This window comes from Bombina bombina, chromosome 11, assembly GCF_027579735.1.
Source record: "Bombina bombina isolate aBomBom1 chromosome 11, aBomBom1.pri, whole genome shotgun sequence".
NCBI classification, from domain to species: Eukaryota; Metazoa; Chordata; class Amphibia; order Anura; family Bombinatoridae; genus Bombina; species Bombina bombina.
Window position 1 is genome coordinate 25,831,870 of NC_069509.1, and position 23,930 is coordinate 25,855,799.

The window sequence follows — 23,930 nt, forward strand, 5'->3', positions numbered from 1 at the left end:
GTCTCTAGACTAGGCAAGTATTCTTTTTAGTTTGTGTTGTGAAATTAATATTGTTTTTGCGTTGTACATTTGCTAGCTCATGGGCAATAGTCATTTTATTTTTAATTTATTTATGTTTTACTGTATTTTTGACGTAAATAAATACATTATTGGATACTTAGCTTTAGCAATGACTGTTTTTTTATGAGTTATAAAGGTTTGGGCCCAATTGTGTAGGACTAAGACATCTTAGAACAGGGGTGACAAGCTTATTGCATCAGTGCTAAAGGTGACCCTGATCACAGTTATGGTGGTCCTTTGAGTTACCACCATACTGGCTGGTTTAATTAACTGCAACTGTAATGCCTTATACATTATTTACAAGGTTTGCTTGTTGATATATTATGGATTCAAAACAAACAAAAATAACTTTAATGTGTTTTTAATGCCCCTTTACATATTTTTTTAAAAGTAATATGAACATTCAATGGACTATTTAGACTAATTTGGACAGATAGTCTGAAAAAGGTTTGCCATTCCTTTTCTAGAGTAACATTACATTTATGTACTGTCAACTAATGGTGTCTGGTAACAGAGTGACTCTTTGTTTGTCTAGGTAACAACAACGTAATTGTGGTGATCAATCTCAAGATAAAAAATCTTGTGGAACCAAACTGAAATCAAGGAGCAGCTGAACATCAGGATTCTGATCCCTTAGGCAGTCATGGAGCAGTCTGGTAAGGCTATCAATGAGTCTACAAAGTAGAGTGCCTTGGTCACAAACTTAAATAGGGACATACAAGACAAAATGTAACTTTTTTGATTCAAACAATTAAAAAAAAAATTACTTATCAAATTGACCTCTTTCTTTTGGTATTAGTTGTTGACATTTAGCTCCTTTCCATGAGAGCAAATTAAGGTAGGCTCAGGAATGTGCACATTTCTTGAGCACTTAATGTACAATGTTTTTACAAACATTGCTGCCATAAACACATGTATACTCCTAAGCCTATCCCAGTATGCTCACATTGAAATAAGGAAGGTTTATCAAAGGATAGCATGAGAAATACATACATTTGATAACAGAAATACATTGGAAGGTTTTTTTTAACTGTATGCTCTATCTTGATAATGAAATAAAATTTTGAATCCCACCTCCCTCTTTCTGTATTATAAGTCACCTGATTTCCCCATCCCAATGAAACTATAACAGATACCTCTACCAGACTCACCTGTAACTAAGGGGTTGATTTATCCCATACAATGGGCCTATCAATCAAACTCAGAATGGAGCTTGATGGCCCGTGTTTCTGGCGAGCCTGCAGACTCGCCAGAAACAGCAGTTATGAAGCAGCGGTCACAAAGATCGCTGCTCCATAACCCTGTCCATCTGCTTTGAGCATTAAACCCGATCTAGTATCATCGGGTTGATTGACACCCCACTGCAGGCGGCCGTGAGTCTGCAGGGGGTGGCGTTGCACCAGCAGCTCTTGTGAGCTGCTGGTGCAATGCTGAATATGGAGAATGTATTGCTCTCCGCATTCAGCGATGTCTGTCGGACCTGATCCGCCCCAATGTCTGCATTTATCATTGCCCATGCATTTCTGGTGAAATCGGCCACTAGCAGGGGCTGTCAATCATCCTGATGGTATTGTATCGAGGTGATTTCAATCCGCTACCTAAAAGGTGGCGGAGAGGTTAAGGAGCAGCGGTCTTATGACCGCTGTTTCTTAACTTCCATTTCAGGAGAGTCTGAAACGATGGGACTCCAAAGTAACATTTGCTGCTTCATAAACGGAGCCCTAAATATGCTCAGCTCTCTTTCCGTCACTTCACTGGTTTCTTATAGGCTGCCAGTAGTAATGTTGCTATGTACTGAAAGAAGATCCTGAATCTCCTTATTTTTAATAGCTGTTTCATGTATAAAATGTTATTGCAGATGCACAAATTCCTGTTATTGATTGACATCTAGAAGTTTTATTATCACCCTCCAGCTGCTCTTTACAAAACTGCTATTTTTTTCTCAAGATGTCGTTACAGACTCTTGGCCAATCAACACATTGTAGCCATACAACTCACACAAAAACCATGATGTTGCAGAGCTGTGCGGCATACATACATATGCTGTGAGGATCTGTGCACCAGCATTCAAACACCACTACTCAGAGGGTCAGCAGTAGGGATGGGTGAATGTTTTGCAACATTCGAATCATGAACGAATTTTAACACATTTGTTCGTTTGTTTCGATTTTCAAATGTTTGTACAACATTCTAACCTTTGTTTAATGTAATAGTATTTTAATGCTTTCTTTAAATGCAATATTTGATTCAAATTTTCTAGTAATTTGATTTGAATTATGCAATATTCAAAATAAAACAATTTGAATCAATATATTTGTAATAGTATTTCTTATGCTCTCTTTAAATGTCATTTCAAATTATGCAATATTCTAAATAGAAACATTCCAATTTATATTTTTGTATCTATTATGTATCAATTTACTAAATTCCCCACCCCAGAACTATTGAGCTTCTTAATAGTATTTGTTAAATCGAATGTTACATTCGAAATTTCAAATGTGGATATTCGATATAATTATGAACATTCGAAAACTAAAGTAACATTCACTAAGGCCCCGATAATCGAAAGTGCTACGAGGCAAGATATTCCAAAGGATCCTATGCTATGTCAAGCAAGCCTTTCCAACCTCTTGACATACAGCCAGCATCGCAGAGAGGCGTTTACTATATATGCTATTGGTTGGATGAAGATTGATGAAGATTGCGGAGCAGAGGTCGCAGAAGAGGCTACTGAAGTCTGCCTCCACAAAGATGGGCACCTGGACCCTTGATGAAGAGATCCCTGTAATTGAAGTATCCCCCATCCTCCCAGAAGGTAGCACCCTCAAGTGGTATCTCCAGGTGCCTCATCAAATCGTCAAAAACATTCTAAAAGGGCATCTCGATCCCCTGCACCCTGCTCGATTTGCACCCCTTTTAAGAAGCACTGAACTGGGGCTCAATCCAAGTCTGGCGCTCAGTTCCAAGAGCCCGGCTAGGCCGGTGACATTTGCCAGCCCTCTGGTAGTCTGCCTCTGGTGTTTAGTGCACCTCCGGGACACATCCTTTAAACGTTGTTTATAATTTTAGCAACATAGCTCCTGTAGTTATAATGGGGAGGTTTACTATTAGTATAGTTTATTATAGTCAGATATTTTTCAGATAGTAGGCAGTATGTGGAAGTTAGCTGGGGCATTCCAGGGGAGTGTAGTTTAGGCATTACATACGTTTAAGTGGTATTAGGTACTTAGCTGGGCGTTCTAGGGATGTGTAGGTTAGGTGTGATGTAGTTGTAGGCGGTTGGTAGGAGGTAGCGAGGTGGAGCAGGGGGAATGCAGCTTAGATGTGACATAGTTATAGGCATTTAGGGGGAGTTAGCGGGGCATGCTAGTGGGAGTAGGCTGCACCAGCGACACCAGTGCGATATGTTCGAATCAGCAAAGTGCAGGTTCCAAGGAGGGTAGCAGCAGCTAATTGCTAGCGAGGTTTCATCATCTAAGGTAGTTAGCATAGGTGTAGTGCAACTTAGGTTCCCCCCGGCAATATTTGGAGTGGATCTACACATAAACTATATTTGATTTTTTAAGTGAGCGCACTGTCTGCGATGTGTAGATCTACTTCAAATAGGGCCCCTCCTGGCCACAGCTAAATCCCGACAAGCAGCGATGTTGACAATGCGGGTGGTGACATTACGCTCCCATTGACGTCTATAGGAGAGACATCTCTATTCTGCAGCACTGCTTGGCCACGCCCATTTTCTTTGAAAATCTTGACAGACTGCAAGGCTGACAAGGCCAAAAAGGACGTTTCTCATCAGTCTGTTGATGTTTTAAATATTGGGGCCTATGGGCCTAATGATCAAAGGTTCACTGCAGCTGACGAGAAATACACAATTCCCTGTCACTGCTCTTGAAATGTCCAAACAATGATCTAGTGTGTTTTCCCTAGCCATAAAGGCCTTGCTACTTAGATCACCCCCTCATGTTCGCCATGACAGCAGCAGAGCAAGCCTATTTTCAATATAGGTTTGCTTACAATTTAATGTGCATTTTTACTATTGAGCCTTCTCAATCATGTTTAACTGTTATTTCATGGTTCAGATAGAGCATGTCATTTTATACTATTTTCCAATTTTCTTCTATTAACTATTTTTTTTTATCTTCTTGGTATCCTTTGTTGAAGGAGCAGTAATGCACTACTGGCAAATAGCTGAAAGCCAATGACAAGACTCATATATATGTGCAGCCACCAATCAGCAGCTTCTGAGCCTACCTAGGTATACTTTTCAACAAAGGATAAAAAAAAAGATAATAGAAATACATTGGAAAGTTATTTAAATGTGCATGCTCTATCTGAATCATGAAAGAAAAAAAGTGTCTTTCATGTCCCTTTAACTTGTAGGACCTTCAGCCAGATTACGAGTTTTGAGCGCTATAGGGAAATTAACGACCGCAGCATTTTCGGCGGTATTTCACTCCATATAGCGCGGGTATTACGAGTTTAAAAAAAAACAGCGTTTGCGGGCCATATGGCAGCATTGAGCTCCATACCGCACACAAATACCAGCACTGCTTTGAGCTGCCGTTACGTGCTCGTGCACGATTTCCCCATAGACAACAATAGGGAGAGCCGGCTAAAAAAAAGCCTAACACCTGCAATCACGGAGCGTAAAGCTACGTAACGCAGCCCCATTGATGTCTATGGGGAATTGTTTTTTATGTTTAAACCTAACACCCTAACATAAACCCAAAGTCTAAACACCCCTAATCTGCTGCCCCCAACGTCGCTGCAACCTACATTACTGTTATTAACTCCTAATCTGCTGCCCCCAACATCTCCGCAATAGGATTGAGCTTGCATTCTATTGGCTGATTGGAATAGCCAATAGAATGCAAGCTCAATCCCATTGTCTGGGTCAGCCAATAGGATTGGCATCAGCCAATAGGATTTTTTACAGTTTAATTCCTATTGGCTGATAGAATTCAATCGGAATTCAAGGGACGCCATCTTGAATGACGTCCCTTAAAGGGAACCTTCAGTGTACGTCTGGGACCGTATGAAGAGGATGCTCTGCGCAGGATGTCTTGAAGACGGACCCGCTCCACGCCGGAAGGATGAAGATAGAAGACGCTGTCTGGCAATGTAAAAGAGCTGAATGCCCTTTTAAGGGCAATGCCCTTCCAAATGTCCTTTTCAGGGCAATGGGTAGCTTAGATTTTTTAGATAGAATTTTATTTGGGGGGATTGGTTGTGTGGGTGGTGGATTTTACTGTTTGGGGGGGATGTTTTTATTTTTATATGCCAGGTAAAAGAGCTGATATCTTTGGGGCAATGCCCCGCAAAAGGCCCTATTAATGGCTATTGGCAGTTTAGTTTAGGCTAGGGGTTTTATTATTTTGGGGGGCTTTTTTTTATTTTGATAGGGCTATTAGATTAGGAGTAATTAGTTTAAATATTTGATAATTTCTTTTTTATTTTGTGTAATTTAGTGTTTATTGTTTTTGTAATTTAGTTAATTATATTATTTTTTTTGTAGAAATTTTTTTATTGAGGTTTTAGAAAATATTACAAACAGAATCATCGGTAGATAACAACAGCATTATAGTTAGACATACAATTTTAGCGTATAATTATAGTAGAAAGGCAGTGCCATAATAATATATCATAAAAAGAATTGAAACAGTAATAACACTGTGCTTATGTAGTCGATGGCTTAAAACTATTACTCCACTCATCTGTTAAAGGGTATATAATTGCACAAAAAGGAACCAATAAGTGGAAGTGACAGTTTAGAGTAAATCAAACCAGTATGTCCATAGAGATTCTATAGAATGCGTAGCAAAACCTCGATTTTATAATGTGAAGTGAAAAAGAACGTTGATGATCCCCCTATTGCGGTAAAAAACATGAAATAGTGTATTCAAGTATGAATGGGGCAATAGTGGGGAGTTGGCATTATGATTTATGGGGGAAGGGAGATGCAGCGGGCAAGAGCCGCTCTAGATTAGATAAGGGGGGAAGGAGGGGGGGACGGAGCCAGTTAGGATGTCAGACAAGTGAAACCATTGAGTCACTAAGTGTTGGGTATAAAACCGGTAGGAATATCGTCTTTCAATGTTACATTTATATTTAAGGGAGAAAAGCTAAAGTATTTTGCTCTATTTCATTGTATATACTATATAATAACGTTATGTAGCAGGTTAGACTATTACATAGAGTAAAAATAAATGAGCTGCAAGGAAGGAATAGAGGGAGAGGGTGTATGAGAAATGTTACAGAGGTGTTACAGACAATAATATAACCTATCTGGAAAACAGTAGTTAGGGTGGTGTAATGACTGAGAGTATGAAAAGGGCCTGGTATATCATTAATCCTATTTATACTAAATGAGTTTTCTAGTCTTGGTCGTGAATAGAGCTATGTTCAGGTGCTAAATAAGAGTGTTAAAAAAAAACTACCCATTCAGAGATTTCAGCTGACATCTAGTGTTAACATAGATATTGTCAAACTATATTTCCATAATAATAAATGGACCTGAGATCTATAAATATCTTTGTGAGGAATCAGAGGGAAAATCAGCCCCAGGGTCTGTTTAATAGCATATTGATAAGCCCCTAGTTACATAGTAGGGTCTCGTGTTACATTAGAAAAAGTGTATAAGCAATTAGAAGACCACAAGGGAGTTATAGACTTCTGGCTGTGAAGGTCCTGTTACCAAATATAGGTGTGGTATTATATTGGCTCATGAGGCTAGATAAAGTGGATGAATTGGGTTTGGAAAATACGGTCTGCTAATAATACACTTGGTGTGGGGAGCAGATTGTCAGTATTTGTAGCTGTAACTGGTTAGTAAATCAATTATAGTATCAAGTCTGGAGTAGAGCTCATTTCCCATAGGGTTATGTTACACTAATATAGTCACTTTCAAATTCTAGGAGCATGCAGAGGAAGGCGGTAACATTATCTAAACTGAATGAATACATGAAACAAACGTAAGAACAGATAGAGGATAGAGGCACATTTTACCATAAAGCAAAGCAATTTCTTAGTATTGGCATATCATCTAATGCATAATATATGAGGACCACAGTTTGTAGAACACACAAAATACATTACTCACAAACATTACAGCTGCGGTGTTCAAAATGTACAACCAGTCAGATTTCTTAAATGAGGTGCTGCAGGCCTAAGTATTGTGAGTTTGTGAGAACCTCAGCTTAAATAAAAAGAATATGTATGTGGCTGTGAGCTATAGCTGAAAAGATGGTCATGTGTGTGCAGACAACTTAACTTTATATGAATAAGGAGTATAAGACCAGAAAACAGGCAACATATCCATACTTAACAATGTTAGTTTAAGTCTTATGGCATAAGAAACTTGGTAAGACTTTCTGAGTTTACAGGAACAGGTATAGTAAATAAAAGGGAGCGTTGTAAGGCTTGTTAATACAGTCTCTCGCCCTCCTGACTGCACTTTGGACGTTTAACCGATAGCGTTTTTCAGTAGACACTCGCCACCAAAATCAGAGAAAGGCGCTCTCAAGGGCCAGCGCATTGTAGGGCTTGTATATCTCAGCTTAAGGGCTGACACGGATCTTTTGAGAGAGCACTGTAAACACAGAAAGCGCTCCAACAAAGCGCAATGTCAGAGCAATCCCCTACAAAGCAGACTCTAAGCCGTGTGTCACCCAACCACTCGTGAGTGGAGAATACATAGGAGCCGTCTTTGTTCGTATAGTGGGGACCATAGTAGTGCACGGCAGTTAGCTGATGAGTCTGGGGCTATGTGATATTGCTGGGCCGCTCAGGCCGTTCTGTGTAAGTGTATGCAGGCGCCTCATCGGTCGGACAGATTGAGCTTGCTGATGGTTTCCTCCTCGTTCTAAGGTCCCGCATGTCGCTCAGGGAGCTGTCAGGTAGTGCCGCTATGTCGGGTCTGAAATTAGATTCATCTGTAGTATCCAGTGTAGCGTCTATGGGGCTTAGTACAAGAGAGTGGGCTGTGGGCTCACATACAGCCCGGACTGGTATCCTGTGGGGGAGTTGCAGTACTAGTGAGTCTCTCATAGCAATCAGATCACGCTTTAGCTCCCGGTAAAAAGCCTGGAATAAAAGCTCCATCTTATCCTCCCATCTGTCTAGGGATTCCATACTGATCTAAGATGGCGATTCGTGCCCCTATATTAAGGCCCTTGACACCGGCACTCAACACTGGGAGCTGTTCCTCTGCGAAGCTCAGGATTAACTGTCTCAGCACGTAGATGGGAATGAAAGTACAATGAATATCCAAAAAAATAAGTGAAAGGATGCCCCTTATACAGAAATATCTTCGCTTTGTAAAATTCTAGATGAGGAGCTCCAGAGATGTACGTCCATTCACTCTGTTAGTTGGCTCCGCCCCCCCAGTTAATTATATTTGATTAATGTAATTTATTTAATTTTAGTGTAATGTTAGGTTTTACTGTAAGGCAGGTTAGGTTTTATTTTACAGGTAAATTTGTATTTATTTTAACTAGGTAGTTAGTAAGTAGTTAATAACTATTTAATAACTAATCTACCTAGTTAAAATAAATACAAACTTACCTGTGAAATAAAAAAAAAACATAAGCTAGATACAATATAACTATTCGTTATATTGTAGCTAGCTTAGGTTTTATTTTACAGGTATGTATTTAGTTTTAAATAGGAATAATTTAGGTATTAATTGTAAGTTTTATTTGGAATTATTTTAATTATGTTAAAGTTAGTGGGTGTTAGGGTTAGGGTTACGTTAGGGTTAGACTTAGGGTTAGGTTTAGGGGTTAATAACTTTAGTATAGTGGCGGCGATGTTGGGGGCAGCAGATTAGGGGTTTATAACAGTAATGTAGGTTGCGGCGATGTTAGGGACAGCAGATTAGGGGTTAATAAGTGTATGTAGGTGGTGACGACATTGGGGGCAGCAGATTAGGGGTTACAGGGGCGAAACTACAGGGGGTGCAGAGGTCGCAGGTGCGACTGGGCCCCTGAGGGTGGGGGCCCAGCTTAAAAAAAATATATATATATATATTTTTTTTTAATTTTTATAAAAAACGTTAACCTACCACTGCCTGCACTGATATCATGTGAGTGTGACATGACTACAGGGGTTAGTGTTTCTGTTTTACCCATTGGTGTTTATGTGTGTGTGTATGTATGTGACTGTGTATGTATTTATGCATGTATGTGTGTTTGTGTATGTTTGTGGAACCAGCAAATTACAGACCTTGTTACTACAGCATGGGGGGGGGGCAGGGGGGTAAACAGTGTCACTATACAGTACCACTATATACAGTATGGGGGTGGACCATGTCACTGACTACTGTGGTCACTTTATAAAGTACTGGGTCACTAACTTACTATATACAGTACTGGGGGGTTAAATAGTGTCATTATATATATATATATATATATATATATATATATATATATATATATATATATATACAGTAATAGGGGGTCAGACCATCTCACAGACTGTGGGCACAGGGTACCTCCATTTGCAGACATGTAACCTGATTCACATTTTTTTCCGTGTTAAATGTAAAAAAACAAAAAAAACAAAAATGTATTAAATTCACCTTTTTTTGGAGGGGGGAGGGGTGGTGGGGGGCCCTTCTTAGATTCTTGCACCTGGGCCCTGTGGTTTCTAGTTACGCCTCTGAGGGGTTAATAATATTTAACTAGTGTTTGCGATGCGGGAGTGTGGCGGTTTAGGGGTTAATATGTTTATTATAGTGGCGGCGATGTCCAGAGTGGCAGATTAGGGGTTAATAATTTTATTTTAGTGTTTGCGATGCGGAAGGGCCTCAGTTTAGGGGTGAATAGGTAGTTTATGGGTGCTAGTGTACTTTGTAACACTTTAGTTATGAGTTTTATGGTACAGCTTTGTAGCATAACACTCATAACTACTGACTTTCAGGTAGCGGTACAGATCTTGTACCGCCAAAGGACTTTTTAAAAAGTGCGGTACTTACGTTGAGTGACGGCCAAAAAGGTGTGCGGTACAGTTATACCTACAAGACTCGTAATACCAGCGGTAGTGAAAAAGAGCCATAACAATGCTTTTTCACTCATAACGCACAACTCGTAATCTGGCTGCTTGTTCTTTACAGTGAGAGAATACATGTTGGTGTGATTGAAGCAGCTCAATTAGTTTCAGTGATGGAAATTTTTCAGTTTTGTAAAGAATAACATTTTTAGTGTGGGGGATTTTTAAAGCTACTATACCATTCATTGTTAATCTTCAGTCTAGGGTAGCACCTGACAAACTGTTAAAAAAAGTTTTTCACAATAAATGAATATAAAAAAATAAACAAATTTACCTGTACTCTGTGTAATCTTCTTGACTTGTTTTCTTACCCACCTTATTTCTCATCAAATTGGGACTCAAATGATTCATTTCGGGTACTTTATGATAGCACAAAGTCACAAACTACCATCAAAACTTATAACAGTTATATATATCCTACCCTGAAAATGAAATTGGGTCATTTCAATACGGATCCCTTTTTAGCAACACGGGAAATGGTTTTAATTTACAGTTGATGCAATTGCAATTGGGAACGCTTCACATATGCTTTAGGAATTTTTCAATGAGCCTCATCAGTTTAAAGGGACAGTAAACCCCTTGAGATTTGTATATAAAGGGCCAGATTACAAGAGGAGCGCTAAAGTGGAACGCTCGAGCGTTAATTGCGCTAGAAGTCAATGGAGAGAAAAAACCATCCAACTATCATGCAAATCCGATCACATATTCTCAAGTGTGTTAATATTTCTACATATATTTGATGGAATTTTGGTACAATATATATCTATACCTATATATATATATATATATATATATATAGATGATTATAGATAGGTATAGATATATACAGATATACTGTATATATGAATATCTATTTAGAAATGCTATGGGCAGAACATTGGAATGTGAAGTATTTACAGTAAATACATAGTTAAAACCATTATTAAAAATGAATATTGCATAAATATGTTTTTACATGTTTTCATCTACTTAATAGGGATTGTGACGGATTACTGGCTACCCCGGCTGGGTAGCTCCGCCGAAACAATCTCCCAACACCTGGAACCAGCCGCTATGTAGCGGAGAGAAAGTGATTTTAGCAACCCCCACCCAAATAACTAAACAACTAGCATTTAGGTGGCACAAAGAAGAAAAGTTTATTGGGACAAACACACAACATTTATACAGAAACTCATCTTGGTAAGACACTGGACAATTACACAATGTTCCCGCCATTCCCACCCCTCCAGACAAACCAGCGCCTCCATAGTAGCCACAGTCCCACAGAATTCCAGGACCCAGGTGTGGCGGTTTTGGGGTGATCCCGGGGGACCAGTGGCACTTCCAGGGTGTCGTTTGAAATCTCTCAGTCTCCAGATGCTGCCACAGTCCAAAAAGTGGCGTGATTCCTTACTGGGGACCGGAGATACAGTCTGTGGAATTTATGGGGGTAGGGGTGTCCAAAACCCCCAGTTCCCAAAGGAGCTCCCCTTCGGTAATTCCCCCACCTCTTGTCCTCCCTAGGGGCTACCAATCCCCAAAAGAGCGGAATTCTGGGGCAAAGGGCCGCTGGAGCGACCAGGGTTAAAGTTAGTGGGTGTTTGGCCGTGATGTGGCTAACCAGGAGTTCTAGGAGCCCCGCCAGCAGAAGAGGGGTGTGATGGTCAGAGACCAGCTCTTTCAAGACAAGTTCAGTGGGACAAAACAAGCAACCAAAAGCTTCCAGAGATTGCGGTTGCTCTGAGGAGCCCAAAACCTCTGAGAAACAACAGGGGTGAGGTAGTAGAGGGTAGGGGTTTAGCTCCTGCAGTCCAGCCCCATGACAACTCTCCCCCTTCCAGTTCGGCAGACCCGACTAGATCCACAGGGGTCTACTTGGGGCTGTCCAAAGCAGGTTCTAGTTCCATTTGCCGGGAAAGACCATCAGCATTCCCATTACTCTTTCCCGGCCTGTACTGAATGTTGAAGTTGAAGTGATGCAGGGCTAAACTCCACCTTAGCAAGCGTCCATTGTCCCCCGATACTCGTTTAAGCCAAACCAGGGGGTTGTGATCGGTGAGAACAGTGAAGGGCCTGCCGTAGAGGTAGGGCTGTAGTTTATTGAGGGCTTATAATAGGGCCAGGCATTCTCTTTCAACCACCATGTAGCCTACTTCTCTGGGTAACAGATTCATACTGATGTAGGCTATGGGGTGGTCTTGTCCTTCTTGGTCCACCTGGCTTAGCACTGCTCCCAGCCCGAACATGGATGCATCTGTATGGACATAAAAAAGTTGAGCCGGGTTCGGTGCGGCCAGTACTGGGGCAGAGACTAAGGCATTTTTGAAGCTTTAAGAGTCCACCTCACACTCCGGGGACCAAAGGACCTGTCGGGGAAGGCACTTGCTGATCAGGTCAGTCAGGGGTTTGGCCAGGGCACTGTAGTTGGGAACAAACTGCTGGTAATACCCTGCAGTTCCTAGAAAGTTTAAAACTTGGGTTTTTGTCCGAGGTGTGGGCCAGTTAGCCACAGCTTTGATTTTAGTGGTCTCAGGTTGCTGCTTTCCACAGCCTACTCTGTGGCCCAAGTACTGGACATCCGAGCATCCGATGAAGCATTTATCGGGCTTCAGGGCTAGCCCGGCGGCTCCAAGGTGATCTAGGATGATGCCTAGGAGGACCAAATGGTCTTCCCAGGTGTAGCTATAGATGGCAATGTTGTCCAGGTAAGGACAACCAGCAAGCGGTCTACCATTCTTTGCATTCTTCATCCCAAACGGCATGATCTTAAGCTGGTATAGGTCAAAGGGGGTGATGAAGGCAGACTTGGGGATGTAGTTGGGGGCTAAGGGGATCTGCCAATACCCCTTACAGAGGTTGAGGGTGGTCAGAAAGTTGCCCCAGGGCGATTTGGTCCAACAGTTCATCGACTCGGGCATGGGGTAGGCATCGGTGGTGGTCCTGTCATTGAGCGGGTGGTCCCATCTTTCTTGGGTACCAAAACCAATGGTGAGGCCCAGGGACTGTTGGACAGTTCAAAAACACCTAGGTCCAACATTCCCCAGAGCTCCCAATGCATATTGTCTTGAACTGCTTCTGGGACTCTGTAAGTGGCCTGGTGCAGGGGGGGCTGTCCCGGGGTCTCTACCTTGTGGAGGGCTACTGGGGTGTACCTGGGGAGGTTAGAGAACATCTCCTGTCATTTCTCTAGTAGCTGGCGCACTTGTTCTCTCTGTTTTCCCCTTAACCTTGCATCTAAGGTTATATCAGCTATCCCTTTGGGAGCCTCACCTGGGTAGGGAAGCTCCGGCATGGGGAGACTCTCTGAGTCCTCGACAGCCAGGGCAAATATAGTGGCTACGTTCTGGGGCCACTCTGAATAGGCTTTCAACATGTTCACATGGAAGGTACTCTGGATTCGTCCATCTGAACATTTGGCTACTATGTAGGTAGTGTCTTTTATCTGTTCCCCCACCCAGTAGGGTCCTTGCCAGGAAGCCTGTAACTTATCTGTTTTGAAAGGCTTCAGGGCAAGCACCTTTTGTCCTACACTCAAGGTCCTGCCATACTATCTATTCTGTTTGCGCTGTGCGCCCTGGCCGGTGAGCTCCTTTAGCCTATCCAGGAGGAGAAAGAAGTACTTCACAATGGAGGGCCCCTCTTCTCCAATGTTCCCCTCCCAATGCGGCCTGATGAGGTCTATGTTGTCCTCCTACCATATAGCAGCTTGAAGGGGGAAACATCTGTGGATTCCTGGGGCATATCTCTATATGCAAAAAGGAGGTGTGGCAGGAATCTTTCCCAGTCATTGTGCATGGCCGAGAACGTATGCAGGGGCATAATCCTGCACAGTTTCCATAGTTGTCTAGTAACCTCTGCAGTGAACTGTGTCCTATACTCTTTTCCGGTACAACAAGCTGACGTTTAGGCACTGGGCCCTTCTTCCGCTTAGAGACCCGGTATAGGAGCCCCCGCACCCACTGGAAGCGCTCCTCGCCGGGGCCCTGGGGGTTGGAACCTACCTGGGATCTATATGGGGCTAGGGTTTTGTCACTCAAGGTCTCTTGGGAAAAGTCAGAAGGAGATGCCCAAGAAGGTTGGTCATGGTAGAGGTCCGGACGGTCTATCTGGGGCGAGTAGAAGTTGGGGTGGATTGTCTTACCTAGGTCCTGGGGTTAGGGGTAGCAACTGGCCATTGAGCTTGCTGGCGGGTAATCACTGGGTAAGCTTCCTGGGGGGTTCCCCCACATAAGCAGAAATAAGGTGGCCGAGGTCATTTCCCAACAAGACCTCAGCAGGGAGCTTGGGCATAACGCCCACCTCTACATCCTGGGATCCTGCACCCCAGTGCAGGTGTACAAGGGCTGTGGGGACTTGGAGAGTGGCTCCTCCGGTCACTCGAACGGAGAGGGTCCTCCCAGCTGAACCGAAGGTGGGGTTGGATCAGGGTGATGGTGGCGCCAGTGTCCCTTAATCCTTTGGCTGCCTGCCCATCAACCCAGACATCCTGTAGATGGTGGCCGCGATCATCAACCATGGCAACACACACTTCAGGCACCACCCCAACTTCCTCATCTGCTCACCCGGTAGGGTCCTCTGTGTACTCGTAGTGGGAAGCAGATTGATAGGTCTTCGCAGGGGCTTTTACCTACTGGGTCAGTGGGGGCTTTATGGTTTGGGGCCCAGAGGGGGGCTGAACTGGGTTGGGAAATGGTACTGGATGTGACCGACCTGTCCGCAGATAAAGCACTTGTGGGTATGTTGGACCCGGCTGGTGGAGCCGGAGGTGGTTGGATCTGATGCTATTGGGTAGCGTTCGGGTAGCGAGGGCCAGCTGGAGTGGAGTGGGGATCATTCTGATCTCAGGGGCCGACTGCCGCTGGGCATCGTGTACTGGTCCACCAAAATAGTGGCTTGATCCGCTGTTTCAGGTTGCCTATCTGAGACCCATTCCCTCACCTCTGCTGGTACAGCATCATAGAAATGTTCTAGCAGAATCAGCTGGGAAGCCTCAGCCAAGGTGGTCACTTTGCACCCCACAAACCAGGAGTCCATGGCATGGGTGAACTGATGTGTCCACTCAGTGTAAGGCTGCCCCTCTTTTCGCTTGAGCTCTCAGCTGTCGGTGGGCTTCCAGAGTGCGACCTTAATGGGTAAGGATGCACTCCTTGACCTTGTCATAGTCCCTTTGGTCTTCAGCAGGGACAGTGTGGAGGGCATCCAGCGCTCGACCAGACAGTTTGCCGAGCAGAATGGAGACCCTGTTGACACTGGCCACTTCTCGGAACGCACACTGGGTCTCAGTAGCAGTCAATGTCATCTTCCTCCTCCTTGAAGACTCTGCATGCCTCATACGGCAACTTTGGGGACCAGGTCACCAGTTGGGAAGTGGATGCTGGACTCCCCCTGCAGTTCTGTGGAGCTGAGTGACTTTTGATACATTTTTGGTGATGGCCTCATCGGACAGTCACCATTCGACTTCTCGCTGTATGTCCGATGTGGTAGTCCCTTGGGTGGGGGCCGTACTTGCTGTGCTAGACCGGTCACTGTCGGGGATTGTGAGGGGCTCCCCCAGCCACCTTGTCTGACCAATTAAACTCCATCAGCTTGAGAGTGATTGTGTCCTTGTTGCCTGCTACTCCCCCAGCAGGGCTTTCAGCTCAACCCTTCGGAGCGTTGAGTACTGCTCCATCCGAAGAGGTCTTCAGGTGGTGGTTTGGACGATCCATGTAGGTGGAAGCATCCCACCACTGGGTAGCTCCTCCGAAACTATCTCCCAACACCTGCAACCAGCCACTATGTAGTGGAGAGTAATTTTAGCAATCCCCACCCAAATAACTAGACAACTAACATTTAGGTGGAACAAAGAACAGTTTATTGGGACAAACACACAACACTTATACAGAAACTCATCTTGATAAGACACTGGACAATCCCACAATTTTCCCACCATTCCCACCCCTCCAGACAGACCGGTGCCTCCATAGCAGCCACAGTCCCACAGAAACCTAGGACCCAGGGGTGACGATTTAGAGGGTGATCCCTGGGGAGTGGTGGCACTTCCAGAGTGTCATTTGAAAGTTCTCGGTCCCCAGATGCCACAGTCCAAAAAGTAGCATGATTCGTTACTGGGGACTGGAGATACAGTCCATGGAATTTATTGGGGTAGGGGTGTCTAAAACCCCTAGTTCCCAAAGGAGCTCCCCTCCAGTAATTCCCCAACCTCTTGTCCTGCCTAGGAATTACCAATCCCCAAAAGAGCAAAGTTCTGAGGCAAAGGACCGCTGGAGCAACCAGGGTTATAGTTAGTGGGTGTTTGGCCGTGATGTGGCCGACCTAGAGTTCCATGAGCCCAGCCAGCAGAAGAAGAAGGGTGTGATGGTCAGAGACCAGCTCTTTCAAGACAAGTTCAGTGTGACAGAAAAACAAGCAACCAAAAGCTTCCAGAGATCATGATTGCTCTGAGGAGCCAAAAACCGCTGAGAAACAACAGGGGTGAGGTAGTAGGGGGTAGGGGTTTAGCTCCTGCAGTCCAGCCCCCGTGACAGGGATTTTGCAAAAATCTTTCAAAAAAAAAAAATCTTTCAAAAAAGGAACCAAATTTTATCTCATTAGTTTCGAATTTTGAATCTTTGTACAACATTCTAACATTTGTCTAATGTAATTGAATTTCTAATACTTTCTTTAAATGTAATACTCAAATTATGCAATATTCAAAATAGAAACATTCAAATTGATATATTTGCATCTATTATGTATCAGCTTACTAAATTCCCTATCACATGAACTATTGAACATTAAAAATTTCGAAAGTGGATATTTGAATTATGAACATTCAAAAAACTAAAGTAGCATTCAAAACCAGAAATTACCTTTGATTACTGCATTGAAATACATTTTCATTCTTATCAACATTTGGTTTTTCCAAAACGAATATCCACAGGACTATTTGTTCTACCAAACAAATTACATTTTCAGTACATTCTCCCATTCCTAATGCTTATCTGCACTTATTTATATATGTCTATATATGTGTAAATATATATTTATGTTTTTATATGTGTATATGTCTATAAATACATATAGACACATATAAATACATATAGACGACACATATAAATACAGACACATATAAATACATATAGACACATATAAATACATATGTGCACATATAAATACATATCTACACATATAAATACATATGTACACATATAAATACATATAGACACATATAAATACATTACATATAGACACATATAAATACATAAATACATATGTACACATAAATACATATAGACACATAAATACATATGTACACATATAAATACATAAATACATATGTACACATAAATACATATAGACACATAAATACATATGTACACATATAAATGCATAAATACATATGTACACATATAGACACATATAAATACATATAGACACATATAAATACATATGTACACACACACACATACATATATAAATAAATATACACACACATACATTTACATATATCTCTATGTTAAAGCCCTCTGCAGCCTTTTTTCTCTAACACCCTAGAGCTCATATCTTTGAGCCCTTATAACTTTTTTGTGAAATCATTTTTTTAAATATTTTTTATTAGACAGTGTTATTAGACGGTGTTATTATTATGAGTGTAACTGTACTTTGTAATGTATTTATGATGTGTTTTGTGCAACTTTTTAGTATTGCAAAATAGTTAAAGGGACACTGAACCCAAATGTTTTCTTTTGTGATTCAGATAGAGCATGACATGATATGCAACTTTCTAATTTACTCCTATTATCATTTTTTTTCATTCTCTTGGTATCTTTATTTGAAATGCAAGAATGTAAGTTTAGATGCTGGCCCATTTTTGGTGAACAACCTGGGTTGTCCTTGCTGATTGGTGGATAAATTCATCCACCAATAAAAAAGTGCTGTCCAAAGGTCTGAAACAAAAAAACTTAGATGCCTTCTTTTTCAAATAAAGATAGCAAGAGAACAAAGAAAAATTGATAATAGGAGTACATTAGAAAGTTGCTTAAAATTGCATGCTCTGTCTGAATCACAAAAGAAAAAATTTGGGTTCAGTGTCCCTTTAACTAGAGTTCTGAAGTTGCGGTAATCATTCTAGCCTTAATTACTATTGCTCTAAAGCGATCGCATTTACTTTCAACTCATAACACTAGCGGTAAACCTGATGAGCGTAACAAACCTCTTATAGCTTACACGCAAACGTTTTCGCTCCACTCGTAATCTGGCCCAAAATGTTTAATTATACAGAATAAAACATTTTTGCAATATATTTTCATTATTTATTTTGCTCCCTTTCATGCAATTTAGCTCTCACTAGACACACACACTAAACAAACACTATAAACACACACTACACAAACCATAGATATGTTACACTCACTAGATACACACTAAACAAACACTATGAATACACACTACACACGCACATATCAGTAATGAAGTAACACATCATGATAAGACATTTTGGGCCAGATTACAAGTGGAGCGCTATTTATATATAGACATATAAGAATTTCTATTTACAAATACATAGAACATAATTATGCTATGTGCAAAACATAAGAAAAGGAAATATTTACTATAAATACATATATACAGACATAAATACATATGTAAACACATATTAACATATATATATATATTCTGAAAAGTAGGAAAAGCACTCTTCCGGATTTAACAGAGAAAAGACATTTATTGTATTAACATTTTCGGGGGTTGCCCCCGTACTTAGATACAGTACTGAGGACGGGGGCAACCCTGAAAACGTTAATACAATAAATGTATTTTCTCTGTTAAATCCGGAAGAGTGCTTTTCCTACTTTTCAGCATACATACTTATTTTGAGGAGCACCACGGTGGTTGTCTGAGTTAAAGAGTGCTGGGCTCACTTGCATTTGGTATGTATATATTTATACAGACATAATACATATTTGCACACACACATACAGTATATATATATATATATATATATATATATACACAGACATAAATACATATGTACACACATATTAACATATACGTATATATATATATTAGTCAATAAGCCTGCCCAGAGGGCACTCTAATTATTTTTTAAACTACAGGTGTAGAAACAACCTATTTTGTAACTGTTCTTTTATATAATTATTTAAGCTACAGGTGTAGCAATACTTTAATTTTAATGGACTACTATTTTAAATATATTATTAACCCCTAAACCGCAAAAATCCCACATCGCAATAAACCTATTTACACTATTAACCCCTAAACCGCAAAACCCCTATATTGCAATAAACCTATTTACCATATTAACCCCTAAACCACAAAACCCCTACATCGGAATAAACCTATTTAACTTATTAACCCTTTAAACCGCCAAAACCCACAATGCAAATAACTATTTAAATAACTAAGTACAGTACACTAACCTAACACCCCCTAACTTAACAACCCCTAACCTAACACCCCATTAAATAAAGCCAAATTACCTAAACTAATACATTCTAAAGTTACAAAAAATAAAAAAAACCGCTAACATTACAGAAAATAAATTTAACAAAATTAAACCTAATCCCTATGAAAATAAAAACACCCCCCCACTCTAATAATAAACTACCAGTAGCCCTTAAAAGGGCTTTTTGCAGGGCATTGCCCCAAGATAATCAGCTTTTTTACTAAAAATATACAAAGTCCCACCTAACATTAAACCCCCCACCCCCAAAATAAAAGAACCTAACACTAAAAAACCTAAACTACCCATTGCCCTGAAAAAGGGCATTTGTTTGGGCATTGCCCTTAAAAGGGCATTTAGCGCTTTTTCTGCCCATCCCTAATCTAAATAAAACAAATGCCCCCCCCCCAGGTTAGCACTCATGGTTCCTGAAGTCTGGCGGAGAAGGTCCTGTTCCAGGCGGTGAAGTCTTCTTCCAAGTGCAACCTCTTCTTCTTCCAGGAACATCCTGTGTGGAGCGATGCTGAAGACTGAAGACCGTGGAGCTGAAGACTGGCGACCCTGGAACTAAAGACCGGCGACCACGGAGCCATGGAGCGTGGAGGATCCTCTTCGTACGATCTCCGCCGTACACTGAATAGTGAATTCAAGGTACGTGATTAAAGATGGCGTCCCTTGAATTCCTATTGGCTGATTTGATTCTTCCAATTCAAATCAGTCAGTAGTATGAAAGCTACTCAAATCCTATTGGCTATTTAAATTAGCCAATAGCATGAGAGCAAGTGAAAGTGAAATTCGCTGTAACATTCCATTGAGGATGCGTGTGCAACTTCCAATGGCGACAGACATTACAAATGCAATTGTAGTGTATATATATATATTTTTATATATATATATATATATATATATATATATATATATATATACATAAATACATATGTACACACATATTAACATATATAGTGTTCAAATCAGCCAATAGGATTTCAGTAGCTCTCATCCTATTGGCTGATTTGAATTTTTCAGCCAATAGGAATTCGAGGTACCCCATATTTAAACGGGTACCTTGAATTCACTATTCAGTGTACGGCGGTAATCGTACAAAGAGGATCTCCACACGCCATGGCTCTGCGGTCGCCGGTCTTCAGTTCTGCGGCTCTGTGCCGGCTTGGTCCTGGCTGAGGCTAGAAGAGGTCCCTGCTCCGGAAGAAGATATTGCCGCTTGAAAGAAGACTTTCTCAGCTGGACTTCAGGAACGGTGAGTACCTATTTGGGGGTTAGCGTTAGGATTGTTTTTATTTTTGGGGGATTTTTTTTTTTTAGATTAGGATTTTAATGGGCCTTTGTAAAAGAGCTGAATGCCCTTTTAAGGGCAGTAAAAGAGCTGAATGCCCATACAAATGCCCTTATAGGGACAATGGGTAGTTTAGTTTTTTTTAATGTTAGGTTTATTTATTTTGGGGAGTTTGGTGGGTGGGGGGGGTTTACTGTAAGGGGGGACTTAGAATTTTTTTAAATGCAAAAAAATGTTTAACTAGGCCATTTTAAGGGCTATTTGTAGTTTAGCATTAGATTAGGGGGTGTTTTTATTTTGGGGGGCTTATTTATTTTCATAGGGATTAGGTTTAATTTTTTATTTTTGATTACAAAAAAAATTATTTTCTATAATGTTAGACTTTTTTGTTTTTGGTAATTTTAGATTAATTTATTTTAATTTAATCTTAAAAAATTTTTTTAAGTACTGTTAGGATTTTTTAATCTAATTGTAATTTAGTATTTTAATATTTTATGTAATTTGGAAATAATTTAGTGGGTGTTAGGTTAGGGGGCTTAGTAATTAAATTAGTTTTTTGCATTGTGGGGGTTTGGCGGTTTAGGAGTTAATAGATTAATTAGGTTTATTGTGATGTGAGGGCTTGGTGGATTAGGGGTTAATACAGGGAGTGCAGAATTATTAGGCAAGTTGTATTTTTGAGGATTAATTTTATTATTGAACAACAACCATGTTCTCAATTAACCCAAAAAACTCATTAATATCAAAGCTGAATATTTTTGGAAGTAGTTTTTAGTTTGTTTTTAGTTTTAGCTATTTTAGGGGGATATCTGTGTGTGCAGGTGACTATTACTGTGCATAATTATTAGGCAACTTAACAAAAAACAAATATATACCCATTTCAATTATTTATTTTTACCAGTGAAACCAATATAACATCTCAACATTCACAAATATACATTTCTGACATTCAAAAACAAAACAAAAACAAATCAGTGACCAATATAGCCACCTTTCTTTGCAAGGACACTCAAAAGCCTGCCATCCATGGATTCTGTCAGTGTTTTGATCTGTTCACCATCAACATTGCGTGCAGCAGCAACCACAGCCTCCCAGACACTGTTCAGAGAGGTGTACTGTTTTCCCTCCTTGTAAATCTCACATTTGATGATGGACCACAGGTTCTCAATGGGGTTCAGATCAGGTGAACAAGGAGGCCATGTCATTAGATTTTCTTCTTTTATACCCTTTCTTGCCAGCCACGCTGTGGAGTACTTGGACGCGTGTGATGGAGCATTGTCCTGCATGAAAATCATGTTTTTCTTGAAGGATGCAGACTTCTTCCTGTACCACTGCTTGAAGAAGGTGTCTTCCAGAAACTGGCAGTAGGACTGGGAGTTGAGCTTGACTCCATCCTCAACCCGAAAAGGCCCCACAAGCTCATCTTTGATGATACCAGCCCAAACCAGTACTCCACCTCCACCTTGCTGGCGTCTGAGTCGGACTGGAGCTCTCTGCCCTTTACCAATCCAGCCACGGGCCCATCCATCTGGCCCATCAAGGCTCACTCTCATTTCATCAGTCCATAAAACCTTAGAAAAATCAGTCTTGAGATATTTCTTGGCCCAGTCTTGACGTTTCAGCTTGTGTGTCTTGTTCAGTGGTGGTCGTCTTTCAGCCTTTCTTACCTTGGCCATGTCTCTGAGTATTGCACACCTTGTGCTTTTGGGCACTCCAGTGATGTTGCAGCTCTGAAATATGGCCAAACTGGTGGCAAGTGACATCTTGGCAGCTGCACGCTTGACTTTTCTCAGTTCATGGGCAGTTATTTTGCGCCTTGGTTTTTCCACATGCTTCTTGCGACCCTGTTGACTATTTTGAATGAAACGCTTGATTGTTCGATGATCACGCTTCAGAAGCTTTGCAATTTTAAGAGTGCTGCATCCCTCTGCAAGATATCTCACTATTTTTGACTTTTCTGAGCCTGTCAAGTCCTTCTTTTGACCCATTTTGCCAAAGGAAAGGAAGTTGCCTAATAATTATGCACACCTGATATAGGGTGTTGATGTCATTAGACCACACCCCTTCTCATTACAGAGATGCACATCACCTAATATGCTTAATTGGTAGTAGGCTTTCGAGCCTATACAGCTTGGAGTAAGACAACATGCATAAAGAGGATGATGTGGTCAAAATACTAATTTGCCTAATAATTCTGCACTCCCTGTAGTGTTGATAGGTAGTTGGCGTTGTGGATGAATGGCAGATTAGGGGTTAATAATTTTATTAAGTATATTGCGTTGTGGGGGGTTGGCGGTTTAGGGGTTAATACATTCATTAGGTAGTTTGTGATGTGGGGGTTGGTGGACAAGGGGTTAATACATTTATTTAGTTATTGCGGTGGGAGTTGGCGGTTGACAGGTAGATAGATATTGCTCATGCGGTAGGTGTTAGTTACTATTTTCAGGGGGTTACGGTTCTCACATACTTGCTGCATCTGCCTATGTGTGGCGAGGTGAAAATGGAGTCAAATTTCTCCATTTTCGCTGCGTAAGTCCTTGCGCTGAATAAGTGATACCGATTTGCGATGCAGTTCTATGATAGCTTATAAGAGTAAAAATTGTGGGCGATGGGTGAAATATATGCGCCACATTTATATGCGGCGCCATATATGTGATACCAATACCGCCGTAAAAACCGGAGTCGCACATATTTATACCTACACACACACACACTTATGTAACAAAACTGAAAGAGCAGAAACATGCCCCTTAAGAGAACTAGCTGACAGGCCTTTCTCTAAATCATCCTGAAGAAATTGAAGAATCTACAAGGTCTTCACCCTATGCCAACGGGACCCCCATTCCACACACCAAGACAGATAAGTTCTTTACACTTTGTGGTAAATACGCCTGGTGACTGGCTTCCTGGTCTAAACCAACAGTCTCTGAAAATCCTTTCCGAGTAAAAACTAGGAATTCAATCTCCATGCAGCCAGTCTCAGAGAATATTATTATTATTATTCTTTATTTATAAAACGCCAACAGATTCCGCAGCGCTGTCCATGGGTACAAAAATAAAAGTATAATACAATATAAAAGACACCAGACAAAGTTTAACAAACAA

At 41.1% G+C, this 23,930-nt stretch overlaps 1 protein-coding gene across 1 annotated transcript in view; it reads left to right on the forward strand.

Moving 5' to 3' along the window:
• LOC128642428 (uncharacterized) overlaps positions 1-23,930 on the forward strand; it is a 146,306-nt gene that overhangs the window by 7,475 nt on the left and 114,901 nt on the right. The window contains exon 2 of the mRNA XM_053695192.1: positions 596-716. Within this exon, the coding sequence (XP_053551167.1) occupies positions 704-716 (13 nt within the window). The 5' untranslated portion in view covers positions 596-703. The remainder of the gene's footprint in view (positions 1-595; positions 717-23,930) is intronic.